Consider the following 19,450-nt stretch of genomic DNA (forward strand, 5'->3'; position numbering starts at 1 on the left):
GCCTCAACTCATACTTGGAATTTGCAACACGAAAAAGAGAAGGAAAGGTTAAATAACCACATCTAAAGTCCTAGTATTTTAAAATACGTTGGACTGGCTATACAGTATGAGAGACAATACCTTGCGCTTCCTGTTATCCAGAGGCTGCACTTCAATAGCCAGGTATGTATCAACATCATCGGCTGTGACAAGATAGTTTGGTTGCTTTGCTCCTGTCATCAGAAACTCCATAAGACCCACATTTCCAGATAAAGATACAAATGAAACACAAAAGATGCGCTCAAGGAAAAAAATACCATCGATGTAATTAACAGATCCATCTTCCAAGTGCCGTACCCACTAGCAGTGGAAAAAACATCACAAGATTATATATTAGTATTGGTATCAAAAATAAATATTCCACAGCATTATGTGTTTCATGGTGGATCCAAGAGATTCCTGTCACTAAAAGCACCAAACAATGAGACAGATTCAAGAATGGATCCTGAAAAATGCACCTCAAAGTTACAACTTGTTGTTCCATTAATAGAATATCCATTTGCCTGGAGTTCCCGCCCTGGAAAAGCTTCACCTGATATTTGAAGGTTCTCTACTGCTGGTAATGGATCATCATCTGCAGCTGCATATTGGAATCTAATCAATCTAAAATAGCCACCTGCAGTGCTGAGACTGAACAGCAAAACCAATAGATAATAGATGTTACCCTCAGAAAATGAAGAAGAAGGCTCTTCAAGTACTGGTGGTAGGAAAGGAGAATATGAGGAGCCGGGATCGTCAATTGCGGTTGTGTAAGGTGGGTTTCCTGAAGTCCAATTTGCTGAAGATTCTCCTTCATTCTGGTTTCCCTCTGATTCTGGATCATCCATCTCAGTATTGCTGACAGGTTCACGAAATGTGACCTGCTTACTGGTGGTTTCTTCCCCATAACGTGGGGCATGTACATCACTTCTAGTGACAGCAAACTGCACAGGTATATCATGGGCTGCAGGATCCCTGGTAAACAATAGAGACACTTCAGCAGGACAACACGTTAATATGATAAAGAAAACTACATATGCAGCACTTGCCATGCAATCATTATCAAGCACTGATGATCAGAACATAATTTACAACAAATCCAAGAAATTTAGACTTATGTTTCCATGGTGAACAAAAATTCAGTTTTGATAGCTGAAGATAGCAAAGGGAAGGGATTCACGACAGGGGACTGGACAATGAGATAGGGAGAGCACAACCCATCATCTAAATCATCTTCAATTAAGTTACTTGTCCAGATAGAGATTTATTAAAAAAAAAAAAAAAACTAGCACCCAAGCTAAGAGTCCTTATGTGCTGAAAAAATTCCCCCTCTAATAAGCTAAGAAAGCGTTTCACCTTCCACAATGAACCCCTCTAAGGTAGGGTCACTTTGTATACCTACCTCTGTAGGGTAAACCTCAGGCCCGTGCAAAACGCCCCTATCCACATATATCGGGTAATAGTTCGGATTCGCTGGTAGGCTAGCCCCAAAGAATTGATGAAAATGCTACCAAGACCAAGGCCCTTACCACTTAAGCCAACCCCTTGGGGCCTATGGTCAATAAGTTTTACCCCTTAGCGTTTCACCTTCCACTTTATCTCGCAATCATGGTGAATAAGTTTTAAAGAAGTAGCAATAAACCACAGGCTCAAGCGAACCACCACTGGCTAAAGGAACTGCACAATATCAAAACAAGAGAAACTATCATCTTCTTATGCGAAAACCCCAGCAATTCCAAAAACTCCATATTTGAGCACCAAATGTCTCCGGCCAAATCAGAAGTAGAAAAGCAAATGATAAATTGGATATTAGATCTTTAAGCACAGGTGTCTGTAGAGAAAGATCTAAACCCTCTTTACTAGGTCATGTACAATCAATCAAAGACATCACCCAAACTAAGAATACACTTCTTAAACATCTTACCAACCTAAGTCCTCCCAGGAAAGAATTTTAAATTGCAGCATACCTTGGATGATGCCTAGATAATGAGAACAACCTGGGTAACAGATTGGCACTTATCTCCCCTCCCTACTACCACCAGTCACCTTTCAAACCACTCCCTACTTTCAAGGCGGGGGGCCACTTCGTGTTCCCACCTCTAATGGGTAAACCTTGGACCCGTGCAAAGCGCTTCCTCCATACGGATGGGGTAAAACTCCGGCTTCGCCGGCGAGCTAGCACCAATTCATTGTTTACACCTAAAGGGATTCGAACCTTAGACCTGATGGAAATGCCACCAAAATCAAGGCCCTTAACACTCGAACCAACCCCTTGGGGTTACAACCTACCAGTAAAATGAAAACAAAATCAAATAAAACACATACATACAACTATGTCTAGCACAAAGTTTTCAAAGCCCATTCCAAAAATTTGTTCCATGTTCCCCAGTCACAAACCTAATGCAACCTTAGGCATTATTATTTTATCTCCTAAAATGTATGGGGGGAATGTCACTCCTAACACTGTCCTAGAAACTAAGGGTCTATTTGGTAGAGTCTTGCAAAACTCTTTTCACTTCTCAAATGCTGAAGACTCTTCTCAAATATTACTTATCCAAAACGATTTTTAGATGTGGCCCCACTACTATACACTTTTCAAAACAAACCACAAAACTCTTCTCAAAACACAAAACACCTCATAAAACATTTCTAAAAAAATAATTATCATGAACTTTCGATAGTCCTGCGATGGCCGCCATTAATGTCCAGCGGTCCCGCAAAGGGCGACAGGAACTTTCGGCGGCCCTATGGTGGCCACAAGGAACATTCCGCAACCTTGCGGTGGCCACTATGTACGTCCAGCGGCCCCGTGATGGCTGTTGTGAACTTCCGATGGCCCCGTGGTGGCAGCCGTAAATGTTTGACGGCCTCGCGGGGCCGTCGTGAGCTTCTAGCGATCTCGTGGTGGCCGCCAAGAACATCAGGTGGCCTCATGGCGTCTGCTGTGAACATCCAACAGCCCCGCGGTGGGTGCTGTGAACTTTTGGTGTCTCCACAGTGGCCACCAAGATCGTCTGGAACGGACACCGCGGTAGTTGCCACCAAGCAGCCACCACCGTAGACTGTAAATTGCAAAAGTTTTTGGGTTGGCTCAAGTGGTGAAGGCCTTGGACTTTGGTGGCATAACCATCAGATCTAAGGTTTGAATCTCATTGAGTGCAAAAAACTCCTTCGGGCCACACCCCTGGCGAAAGCCAGATTTATTTGATCCGTGTGGTGGAGGTGCATTACACGGGTCCGGAGTTTATCCTTTTTTTTGATAAGTAATAGGAATTTCATTAAAAAAGTGTAAGGCGCCCCTTAGTACACAAGGAGTATACAAAGGAAGAACCCAGCTAGCCCATAAAGCAGAACCCAACAAGACCCTCATAAACCCCAAAACCCAACAACACCCAAAACCCTCAAGAGCCCCATTAAAAAAAATCTTCCATTTTGAGGGAACACTATTCAATTTTTTCTTTTTCGAAATTACTTCTCAAATTTTTACCAAAACGATTTGAGAAGTGGCCCTCACCAATCCCACATACAACACTTTTTTCAAATGTGGCCCTCACCATAAATATTCTCAATTTTTACAATTGTCAAAACCCAAAACTCTAAGCACTTCTCAAAACTCTACCCAACAGACCCTAATATTTTGGCTGTCTGAAGATTAAAAACAAACACATTCATTGCGTTACATAGACCTGATAAGGTTAGTATCATTAAAGAAATGAGAAAAGAAACCATTACAGGAAGAGAAGCAGTGAGGCTGAGAAGATAAACACTGGATCTAGAGCACCAAAAGGGGTGGTGAGGGGGGAGGATTTTTTTGGGGGAAATCTCTCTCTCTCTCTCTGCTATTTTTTATTTTTTTTTCTTTAACTGGGATAAGTCAAAACACACAAAGCTCTCACCACATATTATTCTCCTAATAAGGCCTTTAACATGAGCCCTTATATAGGACTAATTCCTGCCCTTTACACTCCAAAGAATATAACTGAACTCATACCAATAATGGCAGGGCAACAAGAAATCAACGAAAGTAAATTCCAAGAAGTTAACTTATCTAAAGAAATTCCAAAACTAGATAAGTATTATGCATATCCAACCCAATTGACATTTAAATAAAAGTCTAATCACTTCTATACATAAAATACCATCAACTTAATACAAGTTTTTACAAGAAAATCTTCCACTTCTATTTATTCATGAATCCCAGCCTAGATATCTATAATCTGAATGTTACAATTTGGCGTAGTGCCAATCCTAGGGTTTTTACGGCATATCCACTGATCCACCAATTGCATCACAAGTGACAAAATGCTTCAGCTAACAATGCTGGTCATAACACAAAGGCGCTAAAATTAAACAATGTTTAACAGAACAGTTCAAACACTAATAATTTTATTGAAAGAAAAGGACAAAACCCTTGTACACAAAAAGTATACAAGAGAGCCGAAAACCCTAAAGGCTACTACAATTTAAAAAACATATCAAATCTACCAGATTCTATGAGCCAAAATTATGAGATCTTGTAACATCCTACAACTTATTACAACACCATAGTCACTGAAAGGCTAGACAAAACTATAAAAATTTAATGATGTACGGCTTCCAGCCTATAAAAACATTTAACCTTTAAAACAAAACTAAGACAAGCATTCACTAGAACAAATGAAGAAAAAAAGAACAAAAAGGGGAAGAAGAGAAATCGTTCTCAAAAACATATACATAACAGCAGTTAAATAGCTCCATTCTCCTCGCACCGCATTTTGATTATAAAGTTATGTTTCTTATACTTATTGAAAAAAGAAAGGAGAGAGCAAGGATGTGGGCTTACACAGTGCCTAAGCCACCATTAGAGTTAAATACTTCTTTTGGGGTATGCTTATGGCTTACACTTAATGAGCTTCGTCCACTCCTCTCCTCTTAATTGTTAAGCAAAAAATGTATAAATAAAAGTCTACTCATACCTCATTTTTGATAAGTAATTCAATCTTATTAGAAGAGCAGAAGGGTATAACCTAAGTACACAAGGAATATACCCAACTAGGTAGAAGAAGAAAAACACAAATCCAGAAATTCTAGAAAATTTCCATCCAAACATAAAGAGACTTGAACATGATAGCTTTCAACTCTATCACCATTCTCTCACAATATTTGAAATTTTGAGCAGTGCATTTTCTCCAATACACCACATTAGGCACAGGGGAACCATCTTTTGTTATAAGCTGATATCTTATAAACATGCAACAGCAATCATACACCTTAGAATCCTAGGCCTCTTCTTATTCATAAAATGCAAATCATTATATATTTCATGGGGATTAAGCTTTGTGTGTTTCAAATTAGATCATAATAGTTCAGGGCTCTTGAGGGGGTTTGCTTGTGGGTGTCTTGTTGTAATTCGGGTGGGTCTTAAGGGTATTTTTGTAGTCCTTTCTTTTGGGTTTTTATGGGTGTCCTTTGCAGGGTTTTCTTTGTTCTTTTGTTTTTTCTTTATTGGTGATCATTTTGTATACTTCATATGTACTTAAGGGCGCCTTACGCTTTTTTATAATATTTGTTGATTACCTATAGAAAAAAAAAAAAAAAAAGACCATAATAGTATTAGTAAATTAGAAAATAAAAGTCAGATTGGGGACATCTTCATAGTTGAGAAAAAAGGTTTTAAGAGAAGATGTATATTAGTGGAGTCAAACCCCCCACCTTTTGGGTAAGTGGAGTCGACTGGTTTCCAAAACAAAAAATATTGTCAGTGAATCCATAAAAATATGTAGGTGTGTAGATATCAGTACAGAAATAAAGCTCACATTAACAAGCATTTCTTACAACAATTCATGCATACATGACCATTCAACATAAGAATTCAATGATAACAGAACCCACCAACATATGCAGATGGTTGTAATTTGTACATTCAGTTCACAGTAGCAGTCTCCATTTTGACCAGGCTCACCTGCTTGCAAGAGGTGGATACCTCCCCAAGTTGTCGGGTTCCAGATTCCTTGCTGCAACACCACCCAAACCACTCTGATGGCGACTCAATAGCTCCCAGTCTGTGGCTGTCTGAGCATCAGAAGAAGAAACTGGCATCTTTCCATGGGAATATGGTGGTTGAGGGACCAGTTCAAGCCCATTTTTGTTCTGACAGAATTTAGGAATTAACAAAACATTTATAACATGCAAAGACGAATAGCAAGGCATATGGGCATACTGAAGTTGTCAATGCTGCACCAATGGGGTGAGATGGTGACTGTGGAGCAAAATTCGAGTGGTTCATGTCTGATCGCCAAGGTGCTAATTGATATTGTGACTCCTTTAGCTTTGACTGTGACAAAAGAATGAACATGATCAAAAGAAGCCACTTTTTGCAAAGCAAAAAGTAAGTAATGCCCTAGGAGACCATCAAAAGAAACAAATTTTTGCAAAGGAAAAAATAAGTAATGCTCTAGGAGACTGCAAACTATCTTTTTTGACAAGTAATAGAGTTTGATAGAAAAAAATAATAAAAGGATGCAACCCTAGTACATACTAAATAGGGAAAACTTTACTTACTACCCCTGATCTTTCATAACTTTGGTAATCATACCCTCAAACTTTAAAAAGTGTCAATTTAGTATATCCATCTTTCATTTTTTTCAATTTCAACACTTCCGTCCAAATTCAACGTTAAATCCTAATAGAAAAGGTAAAATTCCCAAAATACTCATTTCTAAAAAAAATTAAAAAAAATCTGACCCAATTTGTTACCCCCAAAGGGTCATGTTTGTGACCCACTGGGGGTCACAAAGACCCATCGGTGGGTCTAAGTGACCCACCAAGGGTCACAAGGTGGGCTTTGTGACCCACCAGTGGGTCAGGTTCGTGACCCGCTTGACCCACGGCGGGTCAGACTTTTTAAAAAAATAATAATAAAAAAAAAATTAATTATTAAATCTAAGTATTTTTGGTAATTTTATAAACATATTAGAAGTAGGACATTTTACTTGTCAACTGTTTGATTTAACGTTGAATTTGGACAGGAGCGTTGAAATTGAAAAAAATTGAAAGATGGATATACTAAATTGACACTTTTTAAAGTTCAAAGCTATAATTGCAAAAGTGATGAAAGATCATGAGTGGTATGTGAAGTTTTCCCTACTAATGTGTGACTTAAAAAAAACATAGAAGTAAACATATATATATATATATATATATATATATAAAAGTAATAAACTGATTTAATTAAAAGCGTAAAGCGCCCTTAAGTACACCGGAAGTATACAAGAAAAAACATCTTGCTAGAAAGCGAAAAAGAAACAGCCCCAAAAAAGAAAGAAACCCACCAAACCCACCAAACCTAAAGCCCTCAAACCCGAACTAGCCCACAAAAAGAAACCCAAACAAACCCACAAGGACCTAAGCCCTTAAGCACAAAACCCACAAAGAGCACTCAAAGCAACAAAAGAAAAGCCCAAACAAACCCACAAGGACCTATCCTAAAACCTAAAACCCACAAGGAGCACTCAACGCTACAGCACCAAAGCCTTTCCTTTCCTTCTCCTAGAGGGCATGCTTGCATCACCGTAGTCAATGGAGCTTTCCAAATTCAGCACATCTCTCCTCCCTTTAATCTTAAGACGCACACCCTTTTTAACCAGAATGAAATCCTCTTCAATGGCATCCAAAATCGCGAAGGACCGATCTTCATCCTCAACATCATTCGGCGCCCAATCCAAAGGCACATCGGGAGGATAGATACCCAAGGGGTGAGGGGAGTCTCCTTCCTCCCCAACCCAAACATCATCTCCCTAATTCCACACAACAATCTCCCCAGACGAACCAAAACCTACTGGCCACTGCTAAATTGGATCAAGCCATCCGACCTGAAGTTCACCTCCTTTTCAGCAATAGGAGAAGCGTAACCACTCAGAGGGCAGGGAACACTCAGAAGAAGGAAGCCTCTCTGAAGAAAGCTAGATGGAGGAGACTTACCCGCTCCCCCACCTAGCTTCAGCCAAGATTGGACTACGGTCCCACCTAAGGCCTAAGAAGAAGCACCCAAAAACGGTGTCACCGGAGCACTGAGAGCTATATGAGCCTTGTCAAACAGAGAGGCATCCATCTTAGCAATTTTTTCCTTCGATCTTCGATGATATCTCAAAACCGATTTGGATTCAGACGAGTAGATGGGAGCCCCACTCTCTGACATAACTGAAAGAGAAAAGCGGAACCAATCTCCCAATGCAGTCGCCCCCAAAGAAGAGACTCTGAAATCTGACCCAACTTCAGAGAACTCAAGAGCCGGAGAAAACCCCTCAGAGAAACCCTTTGAATCCAGGACTGAGCACTCAAAGGGAGCACTCACATTGGAAGAAGAGGCAATCACAAGGGACCCAGAAAACGCCAAACAAGGGGAAGAGATCGCCGGCAGTGACACACCTGGAGACGCAGATCCAAACACCGAATTAGAAGAAACCAGCCCAAAGTTTGCAGATCCCTCGAAAACAGAAAGATTAGAGTCCATCAAGTAAGAACCGACGCCTACAAGAGGAAAGGAGAACTTAGAAATAGTCGGAGCAGACAACCTGCCACCCAAGTCGACTGCCGACGTCACCTCCGACCGTAGAAGACCCGATGAAGACCCACAACCCACGGAGACCTCAAAACCCGCTTCAGAATCCAAAGGGATCCCTTGACCCATTCCCTCAATCCAAATCTTAGATTTGGGCTTCAACAAAACCCGGCCCAAACGAAAGCCTCAAAATTTGAGATTGGGTTTAAGACCCAGCCCGAAACCAACCAAGCGACCCATCAACGACCCAATGACCCGACCCACCAACCTCACTAGAAGGTTGCTCCATGTCCGCATTTTCAAACGAGGCAACAGCTTTCTCGCTGATCCTGTTGTGCCTTGGGCAGAGGGAAGATGTGCTGGAAGACCCTAGCTCTACAGATTCAGCCCTTTGCCTAGCGGTTCCTTCTCCAACATAGCGCAGTCCATGGCCAACCTCATCTCCTCCGGAGCTGTCAGTCTCACTACTGGGGGAAGATCAAGCTCACGCCTCTCAACCGGCGGAATCTGCAACATGACAGGGCCCTGAGACCTCACCACCTCCTCGAACGACAGAATAGCCCCACCCAAAGGGGGCCAAGCCCCACCCGAGCTTGGTAAGGAGGCCTTCAAACCCAAAACCTCCTTCCCATCCTTCTTCACTGGAGATAGCGCACCAATGGGAGGAGACCCAGACATGGAATCCAAGAAAACCAACACCTTGCCCAATTCATCAACCACTCTATTCCATCCCCGCCCTCCACGTCCCTCCAGGAACAAGATGAACCCACTCCGGCCACCCACTGCAAAAACCACCAGCTCCAAGAAACAACCATCCTTATTGCAGTCTTTCTGAACAATCCAAGCCTTCAAATCTTCCCGGAAGGATTTGACAAAATCCTCGAACCCCTGAGATTGCAAAGCCTCTTTCACCACTGCAATAACCTAAGCAGTACACTGCAAACCCAAATGCACAACCCCTAAGAAGCCTTTCCTTCTTTCCTCCAATCTCAGCACATGCTTACCTTCCTCCACTAAGAAGAGGAAGGTTTTGGCCTCCACGAAGAATCGCCTCTCCAAAGCCATCCCCTAGTGAGCTCGAGAGAAAGGAACCCTAGCGGGACGCGCCTACACGGACCATGGCTGGGGTGAAAGAGTCTAGAAAAGTTGAGTAAGAAAAGAAAGAGAGGAGAGAGGCTTTACTAGAAAAAGAAGAGACTCCTATGAAAAAGTAAACATATCCAACAAGCGAACAAATCCAATCAGAGAATGGCCTCAAAAAAGTAAACATATCCAAAAATTCCATATAAGAAAGAGAAGAGAAGCCATCAATGCTGTCACCCAATTAATGAGCGACCTAAAAACATTGTCTTCAAAGTATCCACTGAAATTTCTGTGTCTTCATATCCTCACGTTTTTTTTTTTTTTTTGGGGGGGGGGGGGGCCAAATACCACAATATCTTTCTTTACAAGAAGCAGATAAGGGGACAACAGTTAATAGCAGTTTATTTTGGTGTCTATTAAAGGAACCATAATTTTCTTAGGTTCTCTAAGATTGTTCACTGATTGTATTACTATCTGAGCTGCTTTCCAAACCAAAAAAGAAAAAAAGAGCCACTCTTGCCAGGACTTAGCTAGCCAAATACCTCTGCAAGACAAATTAACATCTAAGCATCACCTCAAGGCCCGGTAGTGAGAACTAACTTCAAACTTAATATTCCTCAACAAAATCCATCCTATCTTGTCAACACTCCAATCATAACACTAAAAAAAAATAACAAAACATTGACAGTTAACACAAACTCAAGCTCCCAGTCCTGTAGTACCTTCACAAATCCAAGATATCTTAAATTAAACCAGATGCAACAAGTTAATATAAAACTCAAATCTGCATATTAGCCAAGAAGAAACTCAAATCTTGGGAACATACCTCAGTAAGGAGTAGTTTCTCCTGCAAATGTTTGAACAGGACCTGCAACAAAGCAGAAGTTCCAGGCATTAAACTTCATGCATACAAATTCTTGAATACAAAACAAGCTTTAGAGACACTTTTCAAAATAAGGCCAACTTCAATTGATCAAGCCTTCTTGACCATCTAATATATGTGTAGCAACTAGACAGATTATCCTCTAAAAAATCATTGAATCTCTCAATGAGAAGGATGACAACTCGAAGGAGATTTTTTTTTTTTTTTTTTTTAATAAATAATTCATTTCATTGAAAATGGTAGAGGGGCACAACCCTAGTACACAGGATATATACAAAGAAAGTCCCCCTTACATGCTAAAAGAAAAACAACAATCCACAAATTCAGAAAAGTTAGAAAATTGAGAGATTATGCTCCACAGTCCAACTAAAAAGCGATTTGACGGATGTCTTCGAGGGATGCCCAAAGGAAACCAAGCCCAAAATCAAATATAAAGAATAAAAAAAAAGGTGCAAATATATATTGTTTTAAGTCCGCATGCCAGGTCCATGCTTTTGCCATGTAACTTCTTCATGTTTTGCAGATGTTGCTTCTAAAATGATTTATATAGAATAAATTTTTTTTTTTTTTGATAAGTAATTGCAATTTATTAAAAAGAGCAAAGGGGCGCAACCCTTATACACGGGAAGTATACAAGAGAGCCCCTAAAAGGGACGAACAGAGAATAAATTTAAAAAGTCAATATAAGTAAAAACACTCAAACTATGATGGGGTGCTATCCAAAAATATAATGTATTGAGCAATCGCTTCCGTAGCTCCACCATAGATATCTCTACATCATCAAACAGTCGAGCATTCCGCTCCCTCCAAATACACCACAGCAAGCACAGAGGAGCTAACCGCCAAGCCTCTTTAGCATGACCACACCCAATCATCGCCCCCCAACTATTCAACAACTCCAACACCGTTCGTGGCATAACCCACTCAACCCCAAATAAAATAAGAACGTAGCTCCAAAGATCCCGGGGGACCTCGCAATGAAGCAACAAGTGATCAATAGACTCCCCACTCTTCTTACATAAATAACACCACTCAATTACTATAACATTCCTCTTACGCAAGTTATCATGCGTCAATATTTTGCCCAAAGCAGTTGACCATACGAAGAAAGCCACCATTGTTGGAGCCTTAACACGCCAAATATTCTTCCAAGGAAAATATGGAACACATGGACCATCTTTCCTAATAAGCTCTTCGTAGAAGGATCTCACCTCAAATACACCTTTTTTAGAGGGATTCCACACTAACCTGTCACCCTCTCCATGTCGAGCCGAAGTGGAGTATAGTCGATCGAAGAAAGAAAATACCATATCCATCTCCCAATCCTGGATTTGTCGCGTGAAGAGAACATTCCACTGAATTACACCATTATGAACCACCAAATTATCCGCCACCATTGCATCTTTGTTCCTTACTATACTAAAGAGATCTGAAAAGCATTGCTTCAAGGATCTATCCCCACACCACCAATCTTGCCAAAAACTAATATTTGATCCATTCCCCACTTCAAAACGAACAAAGTTGTGAAATTTCTCCCACCCCCTCCTTATATGTTTCCATACACCCACTCCAAAAGAACCCGATACCTCTTTCGAGCACCACCCACCCTTTAAACTCTCAAATTTGGCATCAATCACCAAACGTCATAAAGCCTCTCTCTCCCTACCATATCTCCACAACCACTTACCCAAGAGTGCTTGATTAAACTGGATGAAATTGTGAACTCTCAACCCACCGGCATGCAACGGAGTACAAATCTTGTTCCAATTTACTAGATGAAATTTGGTCTCGTCACCAATGCCACCCCAAAGAAAATCCTTTTGAATTTTATCAAGACGATTAGCCACCCTCACTGGAATAGGAAACAAAGATAAGTAATATGTGGGGATGTTGGAGAGCGTACTATTAATAAGAGTCAACCGGGCACCCTTCGACAAATACATCCGCTTCCAAACCGCCAACCTCCTTTCCATTTTTTCAATAACACCATTCCAAATAGAGGTGGACTTGTAAGAAGCACCCAACGGCAAACCCAAGTAAAGTCATAGGCAAAGAAGCAACCCAACATCCAAGAAGATTAGCCATCCATTCGACATCCTCTACTCCACCAATTGGAACAATTTCTGATTTTCCTAAATTAATTCTCAAACCAGAAGCTGCCTCAAAGCCTAAGAAGATACATCTCAGATGTCAAATTTGTTCTTCTTGAGCACCACAAAAGATCAATGTGTTATCAGCAAACAGCAGGTGATTTACAACTAAGGCCTCGGAATCCCTGGAACCCACTGAGAACCCTGTCAAATTACCCTGCTCCAATGCGGCAGTCAACATCCGACTCAAAGCCTCCATAACCACCACAAACAACAGAGGAGAACCCCACAAAAATAATATTCTTTACAACTCGCAATGCGTACTAATCTATTAATAGAATAATTAATCTCCTCCAAGTATAAATCAACCCTCACCCAATCCTAAAGGTCACTCATATCTAACTCTGGAGGAAAAAAAAAATCTTAATCTAGTCAAATATAGGCTTGCATTTCATGGTGGCAATGAAGCACAAACAAGATAGCCATAGGTTGATAAATCATCCGTAACAAAGTCAAAAGAATTAGACACTTGAGCATGGTGGACTAATGACCTAAGTTTAATCAACACCCCCAACCCAAGCTCCCACCACTTGGCTCAATGTGGTTTCTTTGTTTCTTGCAGTGACAGAAGGACCTTTGACTACTTATTTTGTCTATGACAGGTAGAAGTCACAGGAGTGACAATGTAAAGTACTTTAGAAGTGGATGCTACCCATAAAATCTTAATCAAGGATAGAGGGAGAATTCCAACTTTTTTTTTTTTGATAAATAATTCATTTCATTGAAAAGCGCATAGGGGTGCAACCCTATTACATAGGATGTATAAGGCTCCACTAAAGGCAAAAAGAAGAACAAAACTCCACAAATTAAGAGAAGTTAGAAAAAGAAGAAATACTAAAAGCCCCTGTCCAATTAAAGAGGGATTTGACCAAAATGTTTTTGAGCTCATCCTTCGACTTTTCATGATCTTCAAAGTATCTTGCATTTCACCTTCTTCATATGGTCCGCATTAAGCACAATGGGGTTGTTCTCTACACAACTATAACTGGACGAATACCCACCTGACCTCTCCAACAAACTAATAGCTATCACCCTTTCAAGCATAACTCAAGTAACATCGAAAAGAGTAAAGAGCGCACTCCATAAGTCTCGTGCCATTTCGCAGTGAAGAAGAAGATGATCTATAGATTCTCCACTCCTCTTACACATGCAATGCCATTCCACCACTACTACTCCTCTCTTTCGCAAATTATCCAAGGTCAGAATCATACCAAGAGTTGCGTCCACACAAAGAAACTCACCCTCGGAGGTACTTTAACTTTCCATATACTCTTCGAAGGAAAAGAAGAAACCCCCGAAATAGATAACTCATAAAAGAACGACCGCACCTCAAACTTCCTCTCTGAAGGAATCCACCAAATACAATCCTCCCACCTTGTCTCAATCTAAGAGAATACAACATCACAAAAAAGGCAAGCACCACCTCTACCTCTCAATCTTGTATAACTCGAAAAAAAAAAAAAGGTAAATTCCATTGAATAACACCATTCGAAACCTACATATTATCCATGACCCTCGCCTCCTTACATCGTGCAATACGAAATAACTACGGAAAGGCTTCCTTCAAAGAATGATCCCCACACCAAACATCATGCTAGAAGCTAATTTGAGAATCGTCTCCTACTACAAATCTAATAAATCTCAAGAAAACTCCCCACCCCTCTCCTAAGATGTTTTCACACTCCAACACCAAAAGGCCCCTAAACTTCCTTAGTACACCAACCTCCATTTAAACAACCACATTTTGATTCCACAACCATATGCCAAAACTCTTCCCTTTCTGTAGCAAATCGCCATAACCATTTACCCAACAGTGCTTGATTAAACTTACACAAATTCCGAATACCCAAACCACCAAATTGCATAGGAGAACAAATTTGTAACCATTTAACTAAGTGGAATTTAAACTCCTCACTTAGACCACTCCATAAGAAATCTCTTTCAAGTTTCTCTATCTTGTTCGCCACACCCAAAGGAATAGGAAACAATGATAAATAATGTGGGTAAATTAGATAAGGTACTTTTAATCAACGTCAACCTCCCAACCTACGATGAATAAAGCCTCTTCTAACCCCCCAACCTCCTCTCCATATTCTCGACAATACCATTTCAAAGCATAAAAAAAGACATCGCAGATCACGAATATGTTCACCATTTGCGCCACAAAAGATCAAAGTATCATCTGCAAACAACAAATGTGACACAACCATACCTGCCTAATTTTTGAACCCATTGAAAACCAGTCAACAAGACCCTTGTCTTTTGTGGCCACCATCATCCTACTCAGAGCCTCCATAACAATCACAAAAGGCAAAGGAGATAACGGATCCCCTTGTCGTAATCCCCGATTGCTACTAAAGAATCCAGAAGGGGCTCTATTAATCAAAACAGAATAACAAACTGTAGAAATACAAAAGGCTATCTAGGCTCTCCATTTCCTCCTGAAACCACTTCTTTGCAACACATATAATAAAAACTCTCAATTCACATGATCGTAAGCCTTTTCTAAATCCAGTTTACATAATAAGCATGGTACATTTGATCTGAGGCGACTATCAATGTGCTCGTTAGCAATCAAAACCGAATCCAAAATCTATCTCCCTTAAATAAACACATTTTGTGACTTTGAATGTGGAGAGAGAGAGAGAGAGAGATGATACGTCATAGATTACCTTGCCAATGCCTATGGTTTTCTGATGCAGTCCAAATCACATGTGGCTTCATGCAGTCCAGCAAATTGATAATCATGAAACCAAGCATGCTAATCAAAGTAAAACTATCATATCTTATGATTCTAGTATCAGATAAAGGCAAGTTGGGAAGGGTTGGAGAACTGATTCAAATGGATACATTTTTGTATTTCACAAAAAAATTCCAATTCTAATGTTTACTAGGTCAAAATGGGTTGTCAATAAAAGTAAATCTTATGCAAAAAATTTCGCTCGACTCTCGCTCGAGCGAGCTTGCAGTAAGATTTTTGCATGACATTGGCACGAGTGAGATTGCGACTAATCGTGGGAAAAAAATTTTGCTCAACACTCGTGCGACGTTCACTCAAGCAAGTTTGTGATTATTTGAATTAAGGCTAGCTTTGTAATTTTTCTTCTAGGGTTGCATCCCTAACTTCTATTCAAGTACAATAAGGACGGCTTGCCCACCCAATTAACGTTGTAGTTAGTTTTATCAATAAGAAACACTCAAGACTTTTTCACTTATTCCCTATAATTCATAGAATTTTCTATATAGAAGAGTTGTGAAGTCTAGTGTGTACAAGTTCAACTTCCCACTACGTCAATTGGAATCATAGCCCAGTTGCACTGCATCACTTGGTATCAGAGCCTAATTACTTTCCTACCATAGTGCTAAGACAAGCATGTGGAGGAAGACATGCAACCATTGGTGATGTGTATGAATGCAATGAAGCAGCGACGCGATTTCAACGGGCAGGCGAAGGTGAGGCTTGATATGCTGGCCCAGCTACTCGCCACCTTGATCATTGCTAGCCAGCCTCAAACCCATCTACTGGACCCATCTCGTATGGAGGTAGAAGATGAGCTTGTTGAGGGAGATTCTTTAGTAGATTGAAGCTCCCCACTAATCTACGACATCTATCCTAACGAAGAGGATCTAGTGGAGGAGGGTAGTGTTGATACCATTAAAATTGTTCAAGAGATTGATACCCACTATGTATTTGACGAAAGTCCAAATGGTGAAGTACCTCAGTGGGGTCTTGACAAAATTAATTATGTCAATTTTCTTGGGGTTGAAAATTTTTTGTCAACTTTTCCTAACCAAAATCTTGATGTTGGCTTCGGCATGTTAGAGGAAAAATTGATTCTCTATGGTCGAGAAATAATTGATCCTTATTGGAAAGTTTTTACGGAGTGAGTTGATGAAAATAAATAAAGGGTGCGTGGAAATTAATTTATCTCAAGTTGATGCGAAGAATTTCAGATCTACTATTCAAATTCATGTTATGTTTAATTGCAAGTTGTTTCTCTTTTGGTATCAATCATAGCCACATAGATTGTGCATTCAAGTTCACTCTACCATGTTTATTATGAGCGAAAGGAGGTTAATGAGTGGCATGGCGGTTCATCTTTTGATAGAGGTTGATTGAACATCCGAAAGATTGAGGCAAAGACGATTCGAATTCGAAGGCGAATTCTCTCCAACCCAGGGAGAATGATGCAGTCCATATTACATGTGGCCCCCTAGTTTCTAGGTGACTTCTCTTGTGTACTCCCTCATCCCTGTATGTTTGGGGTGCCTTACGCTTTTAATGACAGCCTCACAACCACCACCCGACACCAACTCTCCTCCTGTTGTTGTCTCCACCCACTACCAAACACCTCCGTTGGTGACCTTCACCAATTTTAATCCTACCAAACTCACCAACGTTAACTACCCGGTCTGGCTGCCTCAGATCGTTCCACACCTCAAAGGCAGCAACATATTTGGTTATGTTGATGGTTCCACACCCTGCCCCTCCTCCCACTGTGACATCCACCAAAGATGGTGTTTCCACCACGTCTCCCAATCCGGCCTTCCTCCATTGGAGCATGCAAGATCAATTGCTGCTCGGAGCTATTAACTCAACTCTTTCCGAAAAGATGCTGACCCATGTCACTCGCTGTGCCACCTCCCGAGATGCATGGACAACCTTGGAGACTCTTTTCACGACTCAGACAAAGGCGCGCACCATGCAGGTGCATTATCAATTGGCGACTCTCAAGAAAGGATCCTCCTCCATCGCCAACTACTACCACACATTTCAGACGTTGTGTGATGCCCTTGCTGTCGTAGGCCAACCTCTCAATGGCTTTGAGAAGGTGTCCTTTCTTCTAGCTGGCCTAGGCTCTGACTTTGATCCATTTGTAACTTCTGTTACAACCAGAGCCGAACCACTCTCTGTGGACGAAATCTACGGCCATCTCCTCTTTCACGAGATGCGCTTAGAGTAGCATCAAGCCTCTCTTGATCTCTCTGTTGCTGGTGCAAACTTTGCCTCCCGAGGCACCTCTTCTCCACACTCAAACTGTGGCATGCGTGGTTCCCGCGGTAATCACTCTACTGGCCGTGGCTTCTCTGGCACTTCCAGGCCATTTTGTGGCAGAGGCCGAGGACCCTCATCTGGTCGTGGATCCTCCTCCAACCGCCCATTATGCCAGGTATGCAACCGCTATGGTCACATTGCCCTGGATTGTTACAATAGGTTCAATGAGGCCTACACTCGAGAACAGCCTTCTCAGGCTCAGGCCCATCTCTCTACCCCATCCAGCAGCACTGATCAAAACTGGTACCCGGATTCTGGAGCTACACACCATCTGACATCTGATCTGGCCAATTTAAATATCAAGGCTGAAGACTACTTGGGCTCGAATCAAATCCGTATTGGCAACGGTAGGGGGCTCTTAATCAAACACATTGGTACAACTTGACTCTCTACTCCCCAAAAATGACCAACACCAAATCCCCTCTCTCTCTCTCTCTCTCTCAGAAAAAACCCTTAGGTCTCCCTCCCAGTGAAAACCGTCTTGAGGGAGGGAGGGTACCCTCCCTCCCTCCTCCTCTTCTGGTCCCTTCCTCCTAGTGCTTTTCTTTTTTTAGTCTTTTAGCTTGGGGTTTCTCTTCTTCTTGGGTGTAGTTCGACGGTAGTTGGGTTTTTCCGGTGCTCTCGCGTCCCGCCAGAGAACTGCCGGCCTGCTCCAGTCTTATACATTGTTTTGTAGATGGTCGTCGCGCCGTTGTGTATGGTTGATGGGTTCTTTTGCTCCTTGGGTAGTAGATCTATAGTGGTTGGGTCCTCACCCACGTGCACGTGCTTCTCTGGAGGGTTCTCCGTCGTGGTCCAGCTTTTCCCCACCGCCATAGCAGCTGTGGGTGACTGCCACGCGCCAGTGCCGGAGTGCGTGGCCGTGGGCGTTTTCTGAAGCTTGAGTGTTAGATTTGCGGAGTTTGGGTCTTCTTCACCGTGCACGCGCACCTCCGGCGGCTCCAACGGCGCTTTCCGCGACTTCTGTGGGTTTTCCGGCAAATTTCACATCGGCGGCGGCGCGCGTTGCTCCACGCGCCACCGTGTCTGCGGGTTTTTTTTTTTTTTTTGTGGCTTGGGTGTTTTTTGGGGGCTTTTTATGTAGCTGGGTTTTGGGTTTCATTAGGGTTTTGTTGTTATTTGGGTGTTTAATGGGGTCTTTTACTGATTTGGGTTTTGGGGCTCTTGAGGGTTTTGGGTGTTGTTGGGTTTTGGGGTTTATGAGGGTCTTGTTGGGTCCTGCTTTATGGGCTAGCTGGGTTCTTCCTTTGTATACTCCCTATGTACTAAGGGGCGCCTTACGCTTTTTTAATGAAATTCCTATTACTTATCAAAAAAAAACTTGACTCTCTACTCCTAATTCTCATTTTGATCTCCTTGATATTCTGCATGTTCCTCAAATATCCAAGAATCTCATCTCTGTTTAGAAATTCACCAAAGATACTAATACGTTTTTTGAATTCCATCCATCCCATTTTTTCTTAAAGGACCGTCGCACGGGGAAACTCCTCCTCCACTGGCCGAATAAACATGGATTCTATCAATTTTTTCCTTCCGCAAATAAACATCCACGTCATGCCATGGTGGGTGAACGTGTTTCTACTTTTCAATGGCACTCACAGTTGGGCCGTCCCACCTTGAAGATTGTCCGCCGTGTGCTTTCTCGTTTTCAGCTTCCAGTTGTTTCTCCAAAAGACTCCAGTGTTTGCACTGCCTACCTTAGTGCAAAGAGCAAGCAACTC

The 19,450-nt window shown here is 41.6% G+C and overlaps 1 protein-coding gene across 3 annotated transcripts in view; it reads right to left on the reverse strand.

Annotated features, from left to right (window-relative positions):
• LOC133865915 (uncharacterized) overlaps window positions 1–19,450 on the reverse strand; it is a 51,835-nt gene that overhangs the window by 19,321 nt on the left and 13,064 nt on the right. Inside the window, exons 8-14 of one of the 3 annotated variants that reach the window (XM_062302437.1) lie at window positions 10,467–10,508; window positions 6,218–6,331; window positions 5,960–6,147; window positions 704–993; window positions 498–613; window positions 297–339; window positions 121–212 (exon numbers count right to left, since the gene is read on the reverse strand). In XM_062302437.1, coding sequence (XP_062158421.1) covers window positions 121–212; window positions 297–339; window positions 498–613; window positions 704–993; window positions 5,960–6,147; window positions 6,218–6,331; window positions 10,467–10,508 — 885 coding nt within the window. Of the gene's footprint in view, window positions 1–120; window positions 213–296; window positions 340–497; window positions 620–703; window positions 994–5,959; window positions 6,148–6,217; window positions 6,332–10,466; window positions 10,509–19,450 lie in introns of all 3 variants that reach the window. The other 2 variants (XM_062302438.1, XM_062302436.1) reach the window with 2 other exon arrangements.

This window comes from Alnus glutinosa, chromosome 4, assembly GCF_958979055.1.
Source record: "Alnus glutinosa chromosome 4, dhAlnGlut1.1, whole genome shotgun sequence".
Taxonomy (NCBI): domain Eukaryota; kingdom Viridiplantae; phylum Streptophyta; class Magnoliopsida; order Fagales; family Betulaceae; genus Alnus; species Alnus glutinosa.